The sequence below is a fragment of the Sarcophilus harrisii genome, chromosome 5 (genome assembly GCF_902635505.1).
Source record: "Sarcophilus harrisii chromosome 5, mSarHar1.11, whole genome shotgun sequence".
NCBI classification, from domain to species: domain Eukaryota; kingdom Metazoa; phylum Chordata; class Mammalia; order Dasyuromorphia; family Dasyuridae; genus Sarcophilus; species Sarcophilus harrisii.
Genome location: NC_045430.1, coordinates 267,464,130 through 267,484,644, shown reverse-complemented (window position 1 = coordinate 267,484,644; position 20,515 = coordinate 267,464,130). Strand labels below are relative to the sequence as shown.

Genomic DNA, 20,515 nt, shown 5'->3' with positions numbered 1-20,515 from the left:
TTCATTCGGTTTAAAGATTTAAAGACACAGTCTTCTTTGGTTTTTTTGAAATGTCAAAAGTTAAGAATGACTAGAAAGCAAAATGACTCATAAAAACCCTCAAGTAGCACCACAAATGTAATGCAAACTAAAGTGAATGTGTAGGCTACTTGAATCTATCTTTTTCTGGAGAAAGAGAGAATGGCAAAGCTATTTGGAAAGTTCTCACTCTTACTAGGAGCAATATGTGTCACAGTGGAGAGAGAGAGAGCTAGCTAGGCTTGAAGTCAGGAACACAAACCCAGCCTCAGACTAGCTGTGGGCCAGGGAAAGTCACTTCATGATCCTGCCTTGGGGATAATAACAGCTCCTGCTCCTGGGTGTGGCTCTCTGGCACCTAGGAGGTGCTGTTATGTAAATAATAGCTATTATTCTTTTGTTTCTCCCATTTTACAGATGGTAAAATTGGGGCCCAGAGATAGCAAGATGATTCCTGGGTAAGCAAAGACTGAATTCTGGGACATTGCTATAGGTCTTGGGCTTTGAGAGAGCCATTTTCAAAGAGTTCAGAGAAAAGGACCAACAGGACCCACAATGGATCTCAGAGCTGGAATAAGTCAGGACTAAGACAAAACTCTAAACACTACTGAAACAAACTGTTCTAATGGGAAAGAAGGAATGATGTCTAAAAATGCCAATGTAAATGGCATCTGATGGTGACTTATCGACAAAATCGGTTGTTATAAAAATATGGAACAGACAGAAGCAAAAAAGGGCAAGCCACAGAGAACAAAGATGAAGAAAAGTAAGACTTTATAAACAGTGTCACAGCGGGGTTGAGGCAAGGTGAGAGATCATCCTGAATGTTATCGTGATGAAAGTTGACAAGACTAGCAGGTCAAACGGGAGAATGTCAGACATCCCACATACTTGGATCACAGCAAAAACATGGCGGAGTTTCTGATGCTGGCCCTGTGTAAGATATCCAGAGCGATGGGCCAGACAATGAACAGCTGGGGAGATGCGAAACTGGCTGAAGGAATGAACCCACATAAGAGTGAATGCAGAGCCACCCAGACCGGCTTTGGATGAGGTGCCCTCTGCCCCGCTCCTCCACTTTAGGCAGAGGCAGGTGGCCTACTTTGCTACTCTGCACATGACACAAAACTGGGAAAGAGCTTTACACTGGAAAATAACCAGAATCCAAAAGGGGAAACACAATGGGAAAATTACCTAACTCCACTTAAGACTTATATCAATTCCCTAGGAATCTCAAGGCCTACATTTGTGTTCCAAAAAAATCAACTCCACAAATTCAGATGGGGAAAGTACAGGGCTGGATAACAGTTTCATATGAAAAATGTGAAGTCACAAGTTAAAAAAATCTTGCCCAAGCCTGGCTTGCACCAGAACGAGGTGGTAAGACTGGACTGCAGACTGCCATGAGCACTGAAGCTGAAGGCGGCCACTCACTAGGCCATTAACGACCTTATCAGGTGGATGGAAGTGGAGATGGAACTGCTTGCCCATAAGGACTTATCCCACCGGGGGAGTGGGGGGCGTGGGGCCAGGGGCCTGAGGTCCTTCCCATCTCACTCTCACTCTTTGGGTTAGATAGGAGATGGGGGGGGGGGGGGGGGGGGAGGAGAATAACTAACAGCAAACTGAAATAAAAAAAACGGCCCCCGAGGCAGGAGCTGGACTGGCCTGGAAAGAAAGTGGGCCTGGTTCCCCCTTCTCCTTTCTTACCCTCAGTTTCCTCATCTACAGAATGAAGGGATAGGACAAGAGAGTCTCTGCCAACACTTCCATGAGAACACCCAATGGAGCTCAATGCTGTTGTGGGGTGGAAATGTCAGAGGATCCATAAGGCTTGAAAAGCACCGAGAAAAAAACCACCTGGAGGGGCCAGCAGGGATTCGTGGCAAGACCCTGAAAAGCCCTGATGGAAGAGAGCTGGGGAGCGCCACGAGAGGGCCCTGCCCCAATGGCCGCCTGCTGACACAGCGCAGGGACTCCATCACGGTCCATGATGGGGTCTTCTCGCAGCATCCCTATGGAGCACCCAAGGCTGCAAGACTGGCCCATGCAGGTCAGCGCTCAGCTGCCCTCCTCCACCGAGTCCCACATACTTAGCTATTCCTTGGAGACGGCAGTCTCATGAAGGTTGTAGGTGACGAGGTAAAAGACCCCGCTTCTTCAACCTCATATGGGGTCTTGTAAATGAATGTGGGGAGGGTCACAAGTTATGATTTATGATCAGTAAATGTGTGACCTGTATGCTAATTTGATATACCTATACATCCAGGGTCACTTAAAAAACTTCTTGGGCAAAAAGGGGTTGTGAGTGGAAAAAGTTTTAAACAGCCCTATCAATGACAGACTCAAGATCTGGGAACACTCTCTTGACAAATTAGAATGGCCCGCCAAATCCAATCCGAAATTTGCCTTTGTTCTGAGGTAGCTGCTATGTAGCAAAGAGAGCTCTGGGTCTGTGAAGTCCGGGTCACCTCCCTGTTGACCTCAGGATCAGCCAGGGTCAGGATCAGTAAAAGGCCTTGGTCTTTAGGGGGAGAAGTAAAGGAGATGGACGAAACTCCACAAGGCTCGCCACCAATCTCCTCTCTCCTCATCCTCCTCCAAAGTGACTCTGGCTTGTCTTACATCACTCCCTAATCCCTCCCACAATTCTCTGTATACACCAAAAGATCAGCCAGCACAGAATAGTGGGAAGGTCCATTTTCCAAGCATATGCTAATAGAGTTATTGTCCAATAGGTAATTAGCCTTAAATGCTGGGTTGTCTGATTTGGAGTGCAATTATTCAGAGTTTCAGCCTTTTACATGGGTCCTGAGTTCAAATTCAGCCTCTAGTACTTACTAGCTGTTAGGGTTAGCTCACTTAACCTGTGCCTCAGTTTCCTCATCTGTAAAATGGGAATAAGAACAGCACCTACATCCCAGAGTTGTTTGTGAGGATCAAATGAGATAATTTTTGCTTAAAAAAGAAAAACATTCTTAGTGTACAGGGTTTGGCACATAGTACCTACTTCTCCTCCACCCTATTAAATCTTAAATCCTACATATAGTTCCTTCCCCTTTCCAAAAATCAATTTCAAAACTAGGAAGGAGAATACATGGCAAGGAACTACTTCATTTCAATTGGTGTACATTTATGAAGTACCCATAAATGCTTATATGCTTACCAATGAGGAATTAAAAAGATCACCCTCCACTAGTTCCTGATGTCTAGGTGCTCTTAGACTGGGGGGGGGGGGGAGCCAAAGATTACCGGGGTTCTCCTTACATTCCAAATTCCCTAGGTCAAGTGCAAAAGCAGGAAACACTAACGAGGTATCACAATGAAAGAGGTCCCATTATTACACTAAGTCTTATTTAGGGCCTATTTAAAGCACTGGTAGGTATTTAACAACAAGCTCTATTTGCCAAGAATATATAGAGAAAGGAGTAAATGACAGAGATAGTCATTAAATGACGCTATAAAGGAACTGGCTGAAGAAACTTATAACATTGGGCCTGGAAGGAGGAGCTGGGGAAAAAGTAGGAGGCACAAACTACCAAGTGAATGTCTGTCTGTTGGATTCAACTTGTTGTTTGGCCCTAGAAAAAGGTGATAGAACTACCTTCCACCTAAATTCAGACAGGCTTAAAGGGAAGTTAGTTTTTTTCACGGGAAAAGTTTTCCATGGACAAAACACCTATTTTAGCCAAGGTATTCTTCACTAGAACAACACCCTGGCTTTGCACTGCTCTTCGCTCCCAGTATTAATGTACCCAAACTTTGTGCTCCTCCCCTCCCCACCCCCCGGTATTTGCACAGCAAGAGGGAAACCTTCCTCCATCACAACCCATCACTTTATTTCTTGTTTAATTCTTTGTAGGGGAGCAATATAGATGAAGGCAGCTCTCCAGAATTATTCCTCTTCCTTTACAAATAACTATCATATCTCAAGGACAAGGGATTGGGGGCAGTCACATCAGATGAGACATTCTAGGCTATTTCACTTTTGTTGTCACAAGCCTAATGGATTTTTCTTTGCTATTTAGGCAGCTAGCCTACACAAGCACATCTGTATCAATGGGTACAATTCTGGATGAAACCATCCTCTTTCCTCTAAGGTCCTTCCAGAGGTGATGCTTGCATTTGGGTTTTAACCCAATACAGCAGGCAGGGATTTAACAGGCAGAAGGACATTTTAGGCCTCAAAGGGCTGCCAAGAGCAGGGGCTGGAAAGGAGCCGGAGCCCCATTGTGGGAAGAGGTCTGTATTTCAGCGAAAGGCTCCTGAATGGCAGTGGAACACACACCACCGAGTCTTTCTGTGCAGGCCAGCAACAGAACCACATCTACGCATGAGAATGACCACCCTGGCAGAGGCATTAAAAATGGAAGCTGTGTTAGGAGGCTACTAGAATTACTCCTGGGTTATGTAACCAACCCGCTAGAGGAAGAGACCTTTTCTTTGGTTTTCACGAACTCTCAATCTCCCCACCCCCCAAACAATAACAAACCAAGACTAATTGAGCACCAGAGTTAATTCAAATTATAATTGTTTCCACAGGGCCAGAAATCAAGAAGCCCAATGAATTAAGAGTAGAAAAAGTTAGTCTACTGAGCCTTCCCCAAGCCAGCTCCCTGTCTACCAGTCTCCACACCCCAGGATACAGAAACCTAAACTTGTGCTTGGGACCACTCAGGGATTTCCTTCCTGTTGCAGAGACTCTCGTGGGACACCCCACATCATCCTGTTTCAACAAGCAGCTGAGAGACTCTGTCCAGCCATGAAAGGAAATGATGAGGAGAAATCGAGCTCCCTTCTGTCTGTCCAGGGAACCCCAAAGGCTTCAGAGGATTATTCTGGACAATCCATCCTTTGTTATTTACAAAAACAGAAGTCAGCATCAACATCAGCACAGCACAGTCATGGAGTTAAAAACAAATAAACAAACAAAACCAGAGCCTGCACACAAGACCAAGCCTGGCCTGAAAGAGCAGGGGTTAGAATCCAGGGGGGCAGTCCTGTGCAACTAAAAAGCTACTCGGGACAGATTTTAGTATCATCTGATTTTTCTTCAGGTTTAATCAGATTTTTTTTCTTACTGAAATGGTCTAATTAAACCTGAAGAAAAATCAGATGATACTAAAATCTGAAGCCAAGGTGAACACCAAATAGTACAAAAGATGAAAAATCTCACTAAATAAATAGTCAAAGAGCAAGGAGGTGCCTGATGCTGCACAGAATCCTGTGAATTCCCAAGAGAACGCGGAACTCTCCTTTTAAGATGGTCCTGAATGGACTGAGAGAAATCAGAATCTTGAGAGAAATCTAAAGAGATCAAAGGGGTCGGATTCATGGTCTACATAGCGGACATAATAAGCAGAATAGGAAAACCTGAACCCCCCGCAGTATGGAAAAAAACAGACTGGGAATACCAACAGACTGAAGGGAAAGACTATCTGGAACAGAAGCAAAAAGGAACTGTTAAAAACAGATGATCTCTAGATAAGGAAAAGCCACTGATCCCAAAGATGGGACACATAAGAAGCATTCCATTATTCCCAGAAACAGGATAAGTTCTAAAAAAATCTTAATCCCATTCTGCAAGAAATTAAAAAAACAAAAACAAAAAACCAAAAACTGACCAGAAGGCAAAGCACAAGTGTTCAAACTCAGAGAACATCATCACAAAATACTCTATGCTTCACACTCCAACATAAGGTGGTGGGATTTAATAATTCCAATAACAAACAAATTCTACAAAGACCAGGAGAAAACCCTTCAAATTCAGGAATTTGAAGTAGCATGAACCTATCTCTATCCCACCATAAATAACATAAAAGAATGAAAATAACATATCACAAAAAGCAAAGGACCTCAAGATGCAATTCAAAATGACATATCTTGAAAACTGGAACCTCACTTTCCATTAAAAAAAAAAAAAAAAAAAAAAAAAAAGGATCACTTTTAACAAAAGAGAGTTACTGAGACCTACACTTTTGGATGTGATTAATGCCTAGATAGGGTAGTTTTGGGGGAATGCTATCCAGACTCAGATTTGTACTCCTCATCTGTAAAATGAGAGGGTAGTTTGATGGTACATTTGGACATTGCACGTGCTCTAAAGTCAGAAAGCCTGGAGTTCAAATCCAGCCTCACACACTTAATAATTGCCTGCTGTGTGATCCTGGGCAAGTCACTTAAACCTAATTACCTTGCAAAAAAGAAAGAAAAGTAAAATGAGCTAGGGAAGGAAATGACAAACCACTCCAGTATCTTTGTCACAGAAACTCCAAATAGAGTCATGAAGAATCGAACGAGGCTGAAGCAACTAGATAACAATGTCTGCAAGTTACAGTGTATTTGTTTTTGTTTTTGTTTTTTTTTTAAATTCCGTTGGGAGAAGGAACATAGAAAAAAAGAGAAATCAAATAGCTATTAATTTAAAAAAAAATAAAAAAGGCATTTCTATGAAAAGAAGAAAAAATGTTAACAGATTATTTACCTTACAAATACTCCTAAACGCTAAAAGTATAAGAAAAGTAATGAAGTTATTATTCATCTCTAGATACCATTTACAAATGAAGCAGGGAAGCCAAGGAGGAGGAGAGGACAATTAGAAAGACACTTACTGACTTCAAACCCACAAGCGAGGATTTACAAGGCTTTTTTTTTTTTTTTGAAGGAACATAAATTAAGTAAAGAGTAAATCAGAATTTGAAATAATAGAAGTGATAGGGAACAAGCAGACCGGGAACAATGCAGACCAAAGCCTACAATCTGCTTCCAAGTAAATGTATTCTCAGGACGAGGGGGTGGGCAGAATGAAATTAAATAGAAGAGGAGAAAGAGGAAAGATGGAAGGGAGGGGAATATCGAATGTACCCTAAACAATGAAGGGAAGATAACATAGTTTCTCAGAAAGAAATGGCCCCAGGAGAAAGGAAGATCTGGCTCTGTCCGGGGTAAGGGAATCAAAGAGTTAAAAATAAAGTGAAATATCTTTACCCAGTGGGAGAGAAGATGTACCCTTACAAGGGAAGATGGTCCCCTGTGTTAAATGGAGGCTGAAGACCTGATCAAAGATTCGAGGTACCAGGAAGTGATGCTGAGGGAATCATTATAGGGGCAAAGTACTGACTTAAGCGAACAAGGGAAACAAAAAAAATTAATTCAGAAAAATACTAAAGGGACAAATGGAAGAACAGAAATCCTCATAACTCTGAATAGGAATTGATTAAACAATTCAATAAAAGAAAGTGACATATTTAATAAGAAAGCAAAACTCTACAATTTGTTGCTTACAAGAACCACTTCTAAAAAGCAAAGAATAAAAATGAGAGGCTGCAACAAAATCTACTATGCATCAGGTGAATCCAGAAAAGCAGGTTTGCAAAGGTGCTCTCAGACAAAGTAAAAATAAGAATTGACAACAGCAACAGAAATAAAGAAATGATATTAAGCTTAAAGGAAATAGAGAAAACAAATCAACACTGATTTTTAAAACTTAATATTCTCCAAATAGCATAGGATCTATGTAGTTAAAGAAAAATCAATGAAATGCATAAAAATACTGATCATAACATAACAAAATGAGATTTTAATTGTTTTTCTTGGAGTTGGACAAATTAACCAAAGATAAAAACAATGGGAAAATATAGAACTGAACAAACTGATGGTGCGTAGGGCTAAAAGATCTATGGCATCTTCTTATGGGAATCACCAAAATAAGCATGTTTTTCAGTATTATATGGAAAAAGCAACCCCAAATTAGGTTAGAGATGATTCCATAATCCTCTATCCTCCCCCTCCCCCACATATTCAATGGCCCAATACTGCCAATATTCCCTAACATTTCTTCCATCTATTTCTCTTCTATTACAGCCTCCACTCTTGCCTCAAATCTTTCCACACGCTATTCCTTCTGACAGCTGCAAAAGTGGTTGTCTTTTAAGCACAGTAACTCCCCTACTCAACCACCTCCAGTTGGTTTCTAGATTTCCTTACTTCTTTTACTAAATTCAATAAAGGGTCTTTGAAGAAAGGATTAATTATTAATTAGAAGTTTTCTGTCCAACACTGGTATCTGAACAAGAGACAGACCACCTAATCTCCCTCAAACCCACTATAGCTAAATCCTGAAATTCACACAAGATCAAAAAAGAAACTACAGAACCAAACTCTTTCAAACCAGAACTAAAAAGTTCAGACAGAAGCTCAAAATCAACTGGCAAGAGGGCCCTGCCAGCACAGAGTACCCTCCCAGCATGATTAGTAATGCCAGACACAAAGTAGTCTCCAGAGCAGAAGGCTCTAGAGGAAGTCCCATGTGGTCAGAACATGCCCAGGAAAAGACCTGGGGAGTGGCAGTGGCCTACAGGGTCCCTCGGTCCTGTTCTGTGACACCAACCTCTAAAGAGAAGCTCCTGGAACAAAGTCCAGGAATTAGGAACTCAAGCTGGAGAGATGAGGGAATATAAAAATTTCTGGTAAACCTAAAGAACCAAGGCATAATCCATAAAAAAAAAAAAAAAAAAAAAAATGCCAGCTATATGAAGACCTAGAAGAAATGAACTGGGAGAAAAAAATGAAATAAAAACTCTGGAGGGAAGAACTGAAAGTGCTAAACTTTACACAAGTAATGAATCTTTGATAACAAGAATAAATCAAACAAAAACAAATGATGTCATGAAAACAAAACCAGAACACCTGGAAAGAGAATAAAACAGAAGCTATCTGTGAACAAAAACCAATGAACTGGAAAATAGGTCAAAGAAACATCAGTCAAAAGTCAATACCCTCTGAAAATCATGATTTCAAAAAAAAAAAAAACCTAAATGCAAACTGTCCAGATCTAGAAGAATCAGAGGGCAAAGTCAGCCATTATGGCTTCATGATGGAGATGCAAACAAGGCTAGAAGGCAATAAATAGTATCCAGCTCAAAGTGTAATGGGAGAGACCGTACAGGCTAAATAGAAAATAATCAACAGAGGCAAGAAACTAGAGGGTACTAACTGGCTGGGAAAGGCTTCCAATGGAAGGGGACATTTTAGCTGGGACTCGAAAAACCAGGAGATAAGAAAGAAGAACATGCCAGACATGGGGAATAGCAGGTGTAAATACCTGGAGGTAGGAGACGAACACCTTTGAGTAACAGCAAGGTCCCAGAATATGGAGGATTATGGAGTGGGCTGCTAATAAGATATAGGGATGTGGTTGGGTAAATTATGATGGGTTTTCAACACCAATAAGAGGATTTTATATTTGATCTCAAGAGATGGCTAGGGTACCCCAATTTGGGGAAAGGTATGGACATGGTTTGAACTGTGCTTTTAGGAAAATGAGTTAGGTGGTTGAAAGCGAGAGCTATGTGCCAGGCTGACCAACCTGTAGGCCATCATCAGTATTAGGAGTGAGGTGATAAAGATCTGAACCAGACTGGCAGCAGTATCAAAGAAGAGAGGGGGCCTGCATTACTAAGATAAAACAGACATGTCTTGGTAACAAATTAAGATACGGAGAGTAAGGATTTTAATCTAGGTTTCAAAGCTGAAGGGATGGTGGGGTCCTCAAATATAAAAGTGAGGAAGGAGGGGGGTTTAGAAATAAACGTAATCAACTCTGGAACATGCCGAGTGAGAGACATCCAATTCAAGATGTCTAGAAGGGCGCTAGAGAAGCAGATCCGAGATCCATCAGCACAGAGATGATCAAGGAATTCTTGGGAACTGACCAAGTGAAGAAAGACTGAGTGAGGTGAGAAGAGAAGAGGATCTAGAATAGAGCTCTCTGGAGCACTTACGACATAAAGGGGTCAGTGGGGCACCCAAGAACCGAGAAAGAGGAGCATCAAGGAGACGACTGTGCCAGGCTGAGGAGAGGAGGAGAAAACATTAAGGGGCCATCAGTAACTTTGGAGAGGGCATTTTCCATTGAATGATGAGGTCAGAAACCAAACTGTGATCACAAGAGAGAAATCAAGAAACGAGACATGATGAGCTGTGGTGCTGACATTTGAATGGGACAAGAAGAAAACAGTATATTCTTAGGACCCCGAATGTCTTTAAAGACTGGTTCTGTGCTAAATGTATGAGAATGGGAAAGAAGCAGCTGGATAAAAGGGACATACTGGTGTAGAAAGGAGGAAGAAGGGGGTGGACCTTGCCACTTCTCAAGCTGGGGTGAGAACAGCAAACAAATCTGAAGGGATGGTGAATCAGAAAGATGGGAGAGAAAGGAGGACAATTCTGGGATGGGAGAAAAAACAAACTTGATGGTCCTGAAAAGGGCATTAAAAGGGGAACAAATTTAAACTAAAGAATTTGCATCTAAGGTTCCCTCTTAGACAACTGAAATAATTGCACAAATTGCAATGCATTGAAATTGTGCCATAAGAAATGAGATCATTTCTGAAAAATCCTGGCTAATATGAACCGAGGCAGAGCAAAATAAGCAGAATCAGAAGAACACAATACCAAAACAACAAAAATCAACCAACTTTGAAAGACATAAGAAGTCTGAACAATGCAAAGAGCCAGAGCCAGAAAGAAATAAACATTATATGGATTCATTTTAATGAATTAGGCTTACAAGGGATTTTCCCCTTTCCTTTCAGTTAACTCTGGTGAGAGAGTGAGGAGTACATCAAGAAAAAGGGATACTGAAAATTAAAAAATAAAAAATACAGGAGAGAACAGAAGAAAGCACTGAAAAGCCAAATTAACCAACCATTATAAAATGAAGATTCCTGGTTTTATTGAGAATTCTCTTTTAGTATTCTACTATATATATTGAAATACCGGGTGTGGGCTATTCAAGTTCAGAATTTAAAAAATTTTTCAGTCGGAAACTATATGATTTTATTCCAAAATATCTGAGTAAAAGAACAATGAAACAACATTGCAAAATTCATGGAAAAAAAAAATATCTCTAAATATTTATCAATAGAAAAAAAAAATCAATGAATTGAACATGCAATTTAAAAACTTGGAAAGCAAGATAGAAATTCTAAAGAGATCTACAAAATTGAAAACAAAAAGTTAAATAAACTAGGAGTTGTTTTTATTTTTAATGGAGAAGTCTGATTGAAAGGAAAACCAAAATGCTTCTATTATAAATGAACAAAGGAGAATTCACAATTAGAAATAAAATAAAGCATACAATTAAAAACTATAGCTTTTTCAATTTTATTTCAATTTATTTTTATTTACAGAACTAATAATTTAGATTAAATGGATTAAGGTGGCCAGGACAACTGTTTGAAAATCCATTTTTATCCCATCCCCAAAATTATCAACAGAAGAAATAAAAACTCTCCAGAAGAAATAAAAACATTTTGTCACTCAATATGGAAAAAAAAAAAAAAGAAACTGAACAGGGCAAACTCTCCTCCAAACACCAAGTGCAATTTGCAAATAGATTATATCTAACATTTAAAGAAAAAATAATTCCAGTATTATGTAAACTATTTTCAAAAGTAGGAAGTGAAGGGAAACTTCCAAACTCTTTCACTGATAGAAATATATAATGAAATTATAGACCAAATACCACTAACATAAGCAATAAGTTAGCAAAAAGGCTACATCAAGATGCTAAAATTATAAGCTATACCTGGTTTGGAGTATATCAGTAATGCATGTTGGATCAATAAGAAAAATTAATAACACAATGGCCTATTAACCTTTCTAAATCTGATCTTTCTTGTGCAGCAAGATTACTGTATAAATATACTGTATTTAAAATATACTTTTAACATATTTAACATGTATGGGATTACCTGCCATCTAGGGGAGGGAGGGGAAAGTTGAAACAGAAGTTTTTACATGGGTCAATGTTGAAAAATTATCCATGCACATGTTTTGTATATAAAAAGCTATAATAATTTTTTAAAAATAAAGCTATAACCCACATCTTATGAAATTATGCATTGATAATAAAAATAAAATCTAGTATGTGTTTTTGTTTAAAATGCTAGAAAGCTTAGGAATTAATGGATCTGGTCAATAATATCCATTTAAAAGCAAAAGCAGCATTGTAAGACAATTTTCCAATAAGATCAGGGTTAAAGTAAGGGTATCCATTGTCACCACTACTATTTAATTCCTAAGTACGAATGGTAATTAATAAGAATAGGAAAAAATCATAAGAATACCCCCCCACCCTCCTTACAAAACCAAAACCAAAACCAAAACCTAAGCCTTTCTTTCTCCTGGAGCATCCCAGGTTTGGGGAGGGCTTGGGCCAATCTGCCTTCATTCCTACCCAGTGATGTTCTGACAGGGATGCCCATGCTGAATACCTTTATCCCTATCCTCATTTCAGCTGCCTGTCATGAGCTATCAAACTTCTCAGTGGCAGGAATCTAACTTTCTTTTTTCTTGTATTTATACTCCTAGCACTTAGCACAATGCTTGGCACTTCAGTGCTATCATAAAAGTATACGTATTTGAAAAGTCAATTACAATTTTAATTAAAATAATCACTTCAGCCATGTTGAAGGATATAAAATCAATTACCAGCATGCCTATATGGTACCAACAAAATCTAACAGGTAAAGATAAAAAAAAAAAGAGAGATTTTGTTCAAAACAAAGAACCTATAAAGTATTTGGAAGTTTATGTACCAAGATCCACAAAAGAACTACAAAAACAATTGCAAACACTCTACAGAAATAAAGACAGACCTAGCTAGATAACTGGAAAAATATTTGTTCTTCAGGTTAAGTCTACTATTATAGTAAAAATAATAATATGACCAAAATTAATTTGGTGCCACATCAAACTACCAAAGAATTACTGAGAATTAGAAAAAATTTTTAAAATTATTTGTAATATCAAAAGGCTAAAAATCTAAAAGGAAATAATGGGAGTTTGTAGGCACAAAAGCAAGCATAGATCTCCAGCTATACTATGGTATACAAAAATTAGGAATCATAAAAAGCTATTCGGTACTGGTTAATAAACAGAGATCAATCAGTGGAGCAGATAAGGGACACAACACAAATTATTGATCATCTCTAAGCTTCCAGCTATTGGGATACAGTCAGACTCTACAACAAAAGCTGCTCAAAACTGGACAGCAATATGGCAGAAATTAGATACAGAGCAATACCTCACAATATAAGACAAGACATTCTCTGTCTCTTTGACTCCTCCATCCATTTGGAGATATGAGATAAAAGATCATTACCCAGAGATCATAAGAGATAAAAGGGAAACAAATTAATTAAAGAAAATATTTTTCACATTTTACGGATAGAAGAATCCATAATCACAACACAAAAAGGATGCTCAGAAAATAGATAATTTTGATTATACAAAATTTTAAAGTTTTAAATAAATAAAAGCAATGTAGTTAAATTTACAGGGAAATGGAAGAAAGGGGGAGGAGAAAGAATCTTTTCAAGGTTCTCTGCCAAGTTTCACATTAAGGAACTGATAAAATTCTCAGAGCTATTCCTCAATGGATACATGGTCAAAGGTTACGAACGACAAGTCCTCAAAGGAAGAACTTCCAATTTAACAATTATATGAAAAAAGAAATTCCCTAGTAATTAGAAAAATGCAAATAAAAGCAATTTTGAGGTTTCATCTTATACTCATCAACTTAGTTTAGTTACCAAAAAGGAAAATCACAAATTATTAGAGGGGCCATGGAAAAACAGCCACCCTAATGCAATGTTGGTAAAGCTGTGAATTAACCTACCATTCTAGGAAACAATTGCAAACTATAAGTATTTAATTGTGTATACTTTGACCAGAGATACTACTACAAGATCTATGCCCCAAAAGGTATTCAAAAAAGGGGGGAGGGTGTAAAAGACTCATATTTGCAAAAAAATATTTGTGACAATTTTTTTGTTAGCAAACAATTGAAAATCAAACCTATCAACTGTTGAAAAACTGAACAAATTATGGCATATGAATGCGACTGAGGAATAAGAAACGAAGAAAGGATGTTTCAGATTAACTGGGATAAAGTAGGGAGTAAAATAAGTAGAACTAAGTTTATATAACATTATAAATAAAAAAGTGTGAAATATGAAATATAACACAAAAAGAAAATGAGGGGATATGGGAAAATTAGGATCCTAATGCACTGTTGGTAGAATGATTTAATAATTCTAGAAAGCCATCTAGAACTTTGTCCAAAGAGCTATAAAACTATGCAAATCATTTAATCCATCAATAGCATTACTGTCTGTATCCTAAAAAGATTTTTTTAAAGAGGGAGATGTTTGTGCAAGGGTAGATTTTAAATCAGTTCTTTTTTGTGGTGGTAAAGAATTAGAAATTGAGGGGATGCCCAATACTTGGGGAATGGCTGAACAAGCTGTTTAATTGTAATGGAATTATTATTGTGTTTTAAGAAAGAATGAGCAGGATGAGTTCAGAAAATCCAGTAAAGACTTTGGGAACTGATGCATAATGAAGTAAACAGAACCAGGAAAACATTTGTACATAGTAACAGCAGTATTATAAGATAAATGATTGTGAATGACTTAGCGATTCTCAGTAATACAATGATCCAAGACAATCTCAAAGGAATCATGATGAAAAATGCTATCTTATCTACCTCTACAAAAATAACTGGTAAGAGTCTGAATAAGATCTAGGCATACTATTTTTCACTTTTTCTGGAGTTTTTTGTTGGGTGGGAGGAATGAGTTTTTCCTCCACAAAATGGCTAATATAGAAATGCTTTATATGATTATACATGTATAACCTATATTAAAATGCACAGTCTAAGTGAGGTAAAAGGGAGGGAGAGAAAGAAATAGGAACCCAAAATTTAAACAAATGTTAAAAATGGTTTTTACATATAATTGGAGGAAAATATTATTAAATAAAAAACCTACAAAGGTGAGGGGGGGAAAACAACATATTTACATATTCATTACTATTCCCAGCTGAAGTAATATGTCTGATTTATACAATTTTTCATCCCCTGGTTCCTTCCTGCCCTCCCAGACTTCCCCTAGTCCATTTGCTGTTCCTCTAATGCAACACTCTTTTCCATCTCCCAGCCTCTATGTTCTTTAGCTGGCTCTTATTTCTGAAAGGTACTACTTGTTCCTCCTCTTCCCTCTTATCCTTTAGCTTTCTGGGCTTTCTACAAGGCTCAGCTTAAATCCCATCTCCAGTAGGAAGCCTCTCCTAGTCCCTTCTTCCTTTGCAGGAGCAGGGGCTTTTCCCTCAGAGATTACTCCCCATCCCTGCATATGTCCTGTGCATACCTGGCTATGTACATGTTTGTTCCCCTCATGCCTACCAGGAAAATAAATTCCTTCTGCCCTTGTAAAATAACTGCTTGCTGACTAGACTGCCCCAAACTCACTTTGCTCTCCTGACAAACAGCAACATTCTAATCCTAAATGCAATAGCCCGAAAACCAGGAGGCCTAAAGAGGCCTAAAGTCTAGTCCCAGAGGTCAGTCTGCCATCAGTTTCCAGTATGACCCATTACAGGTCAACCAGGCCCCACTGAGGCTCAAGGGACACCTTAGGCTCTGTGTCTATCAAAGGAAGTGATTTGTCTGAGGTCTCTAGTAGTAGGTACTAGAGACCTTCTAAAAAAAAAAAAAAAAAAAAAAACACAAGCTAATCAGAAAAATAACAATGGGGTGGGGTGGGCATAAAGCTTATCAATAGGCTTTTAATACAACTCAATGCTTCAGAGTACTTCCAGTTTTATAATTCGCGATTAAAAATTAATGGATATTTGTAAAAGCATAATCTGATTTTCTCCATTAAAAAAATAACTCTGACTTTTGCCTAAATTATTGACTGAACTGCTCTAACTTTGTTGGTGACTGGCTCAATGTAACATAGCAAACACCAAGTCACACTTTAAAAACAAAGCTTGAGCTCTTTGGGGAAACCAGATTCCTAAATCACCTAATTTAGAACTCAGTAAGATCTAGCAACTTGGTAGAGAGAACAAGGCACTTCACAACTGAAGCTGGCCATGTTGCTTTTTTTACCCAAACCCTCACATTATTAAACCATTTGAAGGGACTGCCCAAGAGCAAAGGAGATGAAACCAACGTTGCCCCCCCACTGGGCCCTTCTTTCCTCCTAAGTCTGGATTCTGAGCCCTCCTTACGTTGAGCTGCTGGATGCACACTCCTGCAGGAAGCCCTGCCTAAAGCCTGGAGGGGCTAACATGCTCTCCTCTCCCAAATCATCTCCCAGGAGAAAAGAAATTGTTTTTCAGAATCCTGCACACAGCAGGCACTTAATGCTTATTAAGAATATGGAGAAGTATAATTTATACAATTAGTTACATCTTAATATTGAAATATTTCCATCCGTTTCAACTGAAGATTTTAATGTGCTCAAATTCTAGGAGACTGACAACACATGAACACATCCTCTCCTGTACCTCTCCATAAAGGAGTTTCAGGATGATCACACCCCCCCCCCCCCCCCCCCCCCTTGGTAGCCTAGGTGAGGCCACAATAACATTGGTAAATATGCTAAATATACCCAGGACTATAAAGGAAATTGTGTTGAGTCTTGAGATGAGTCCCTAGATTGGACTCTGGCTTGAGAACCTGCCAGGATTTGTTTTAGGATCCCCCTCCACCTTCAGCCCAGGCTCTCCATGAATGCCCTGGGAGCCCTTGGCACTGCTGAAGCTGCCTGAACCCCTCCCTTCCCTAAGAGGCCCTCCAGTCAGAGAAGAGAGCTTATAATCTCAGCTTCTCCCCCTCAATAAAAGGCCTTGCAGAAATGTTTTCAGGGCCAGGGACTTCAGTCCCCAGTCCCTCCTCCAGCAATCATCTATAAACTCCCAGTGATCCTGAATTCCAATTCTTGTTGGGACTCAACTCAGGATGCCCAGAAGCACCCAAAGGCATCCTGATGCTTCATCTATAAAAGGAAGCCCCAAGCAGTTTCAAAATTTCCCTTCTTATATCAAAAAATCAGATTTCATTTTTTCACAGAAATCAATGTCATACATAGTGACTGGGCTGCCAGGAGTCTTGAAAGCTAAACAAACCCTCAAAGAACCTGGAGTGTGCCCCCCCCCCCCAAGCAGTGGGGGTGGGGTGGGGAGGGAAGGGCCCAGAGGAAGTTCTTCCTCCCCCCCCCCCCCAAAAAAAAACCTCAGGTCCGAAGAGCATCTACAGCCACTCTTACACTAGCAACTTCCGGAGAAGTTGTCAAACTGCTCCGAAAGGGGACAATGGGGTGCGTCGGGTCACAGAGGTGGGTCTGGGCACTAGCTATGGGCAAAATAAACTCATTTTGCAAAGTGGAGATGAATTAATAACAGCAAATACTCGAGAGGGTCAAAATGAGACGTTAATAACCCTATGTAAAGGCTTATGCAAAATGTAAGTGCTCGTGAATTTTTATTGACAATCATCTCCAAATAAGTAATAAGCATTTTCCCAGATAAAAATCAATATAAAGGAGTGCGGCTAAACTGGTCGGGCAATTAAATGTAAGCGTTCAGCGCGTACTGAAAATATTGTCTCCACCAGCTACTTTTCTGTCACTATCAATAATTGAAAACCACAACTCTAAGTCAAATACAAAAACGGAAAAACACTATTGCGCGCTGCGTTTGGAATCTACAAACACGCACTCGGCATCAAACACGCTGGCCGTCCCCCCTGTCAGCGCCCGAGAGAAAGGAACGTGCAAAAGGAGCATTTCGACATAGGAACACAACTAGCGAACTGGAACTCGAACGCCCACTGCTCATTGCATTCCTCCGAATTTAAGCCTAAAAGCTACGGAAAAGGTAAAAAGCACACGAAGACAAAGGAGATAAATCAACTCAAAGCAGACTCCCAATGGCAAACTTATCCTGGCGCCGAAGGGAGCCCCGCCGCACGTGCCCCGAGGCTTCTGGGGGGTCCCCGCCCGAAGCGGGGGGAGGAAGCCCAAGTCCGGGGGCCGTTAGGGACCCTCGCCCGCGCCGGTCGGCCGCTGGGGAGGGTCCCCAGCCCTGGCGGGGGCCAGGCGCGCTCTGCGCCCCTCCCCACCTTCGGAGCGGTGGGCCGGGGGGGAGCAGGAGCCCTCCCGGGGCCCAACAGGTGCGCCCCCGCCGCGGCCAGCCGGGCTCGCCGGACCCCGACTCCGGGAGGGTCCGGGCAGGTGCGGACCGGGTTTTGCCCCGGCCGGACGCAGGCACCCAGGTCCGCGTTGGGAGGGCAGCGCGGGCCGGGCTTCCACGAGCGCACCGCACCGCGCCTCGCTGGGGGCCTGGTCACTTTCAGGGTCGTCACTTTCCCCTCCCCTCTCCTCCGCACACCCGGAGACACTCTCCTCCGCCCCCCGGCAAGTCGCCCAGCAGGGGGCCTGCCCCGGGCTCCGGACCCTTCTCCTCCTCCTCCTCCCCCGCCCCGGGGCAGCCGAAGTTAGAGGCGGGGGAAGGGCGGGCGCCCGGGCTCGCGGGGACCTCTCGGAGCCTCGGGGTCGTCCTCCTCTGCGGCAGGCCCCCGCCCCCGCCCGCGCCCCCGCCCGCGCGCTCACCAGGGGTCGAACTCGTGGATGATGCTCTCGAAGCGGATGACGGCGAAGAGGCGCGAGCTGAAGCCGGCCAGCCAGGCCAGGAAGAGGATGGTGAAGGAGAGCAGTGACTGCCAGCCGGCCGGCTGCGACAGCCCGCCCGCCAGCGGCGCGGGGCCCGGCCCCGGCGCGCCCGCCTTGGAGCCGGCCCGCCCGCCGCCGCCGCCCGCCGCCGCCTTGGGCTTGCTCTCCAGCGCCGAGGGCTCCGCCATGTTGTCGCCCGGCGGCGGGTCTCGCTCGCAGCCGCCGCCGCCGCCGCCGGAGCCGCCGCCGCCGCCTGGTGTGTGGGGCGCTCGCTGGGCGGGGCCGCCCGAGAGGAAGGGGAAGGCCGGCAGCGAGGCCGAGGGGGCGGGGCTCCGGCGCGAGGGCGCGCGCGCGGCCCCCGGGAGGCTCCGGGCAGCCGAGCCGAGCCGAGCCGGAGCCACAGCGGGAGCGAGCGTGACCGTGCCGGCAGCTCCGGGACGAGGAAGTGGAGGCGCGCGCTCGGCCGCAAGGACAACCCCCCTTCACACGTACGCGCCAAACCCCTCCCGCCGGGGTGGGGGCGGAGCGCGAGCGGCACAAGCCCCGCCCCGCGCCCCGACAGGAATTCGCCCCTCCGCCTGTCAGAGAACGACAGGTCCGTCACGGGGCGGACACTAGCCCGCCGCCCTGGCCAATGGGGAAGGGATCCCGCCGAGGAGGCGGGGGGCGGGGCTGCAGTTCGCTCCCGCCGCCTCCGTCGTCCCGAACTGCGCGGTTACGCTCTCATTGTCACTGGAAAGACACAGCTTCGCACGTGGGTTCGTCTGGGAAGACGGAAGCTCGATCGGCCGCCGCTCCGCTGTTGCCCGAGCCGGGAACGAGCGCCGTGGGGCGCGGAGGCGCGGAACCTCCGCAGTAGGAAGGCCCGGGGGAAGGGCCGGACGCGCCCGGCGGCGTGACATTTAACCCACTTCGTGCGGCCCGCCTTCGGCACCACGCGATGGAGAGGGGAGGGGAAGTGTGGGGAAGCTGCGCAGGCGTGGAGTGCTCGCCGGTAGGGAGCGCGTGGGTCCTGCTAACGACGGCTTCCCCTGCCCACGTGCCGAGGGGGCGGGGCGTTTCCCGGCGGCGCGCGCAGCCTGCCCTTCCCCCCGCCGCGCGCGCGCGCCGTTCCCGAGAGTTGCCGGGCTCCCTCGCTGGCCCCGGGAAACCCGAGGGAACCCCCCACATTCACATATACACACACACAACCCTTGCGCCCTGAGGTGCCCGGCGATTGTGACCCCGCACAAGACTCTCCCTCGCCCCAAACCCCTAGAGCTCCGAAAAGAATCAGCGAGGGTCGCCCGGGGGGCGGTCGTCCTCTTAGTGGGCATTTATGCGGCTCCTAAGGTGTGCACACTCGGCGCCTTCTCCAGCGGGTCTTCTAGCCCACTCCCCACCCATTTCCCAGAAGGGAGAAACTGAGGCCCGAAGGGGGAACTGCGCCTCAGACTGTTAGGTTTGGGGTCCGGGCCCCGTGTTCCAAAGCTGCCCGCCCCGCTCTCAGCCGCCCCTCCCCGAATTTTACGGATGGAGAAAAACGAGTCTCAGAGCTCGGTGTCAGGAGCTACAATTGCGACCGTCCGCGGGACTCTGCGGGACACGCGGTGGAGCCCCGGAAGCGGCCGGCCGAGGGCCGAGCCCCAGAGCTGGGCCTGCCGCCCGCTGAGGCCCCGGGAGGGCAGCGGCTGATCCACGGTCAGAGGCCCCGCCAGATTTGAAATCTGGCTTCGGGAGGACGGCCGGGACCGGCCGGCCTTCCTGGCCTCCGCGGTAGCCTTTGGCTTGGGGTTATGGAGCCCCGTCCGTTGAGAGTGTGAGGGTCTCAGAGATTCTCTGGTCGGCCGGGAAGGGCCACATCTGAATTTCTTCACATGAGCTGGAGTTTTAAAATTGACTTTGATCTCTGGCTGTTGTTTGGCTTCTGTGAAAATGCGGGTCTTTTTGCAGCCTTTTGGATGCTGCTCTCCCGGTCCTATCCCCGACCT

General features: G+C 43.8%; 1 protein-coding gene across 1 annotated transcript in view; it reads right to left on the bottom strand.

Annotated features, from left to right (window-relative positions):
* The window catches only part of STT3B (STT3 oligosaccharyltransferase complex catalytic subunit B), an 82,425-nt gene extending 63,692 nt beyond the window's left edge, over positions 1-18,733 (bottom strand). Inside the window, exon 1 of the mRNA XM_031940430.1 lies at positions 18,486-18,733. Coding sequence (XP_031796290.1) covers positions 18,486-18,733 — 248 coding nt within the window. The remainder of the gene's footprint in view (positions 1-18,485) is intronic.
* Between the last annotated feature and the right edge of the window lie 1,782 nt (positions 18,734-20,515).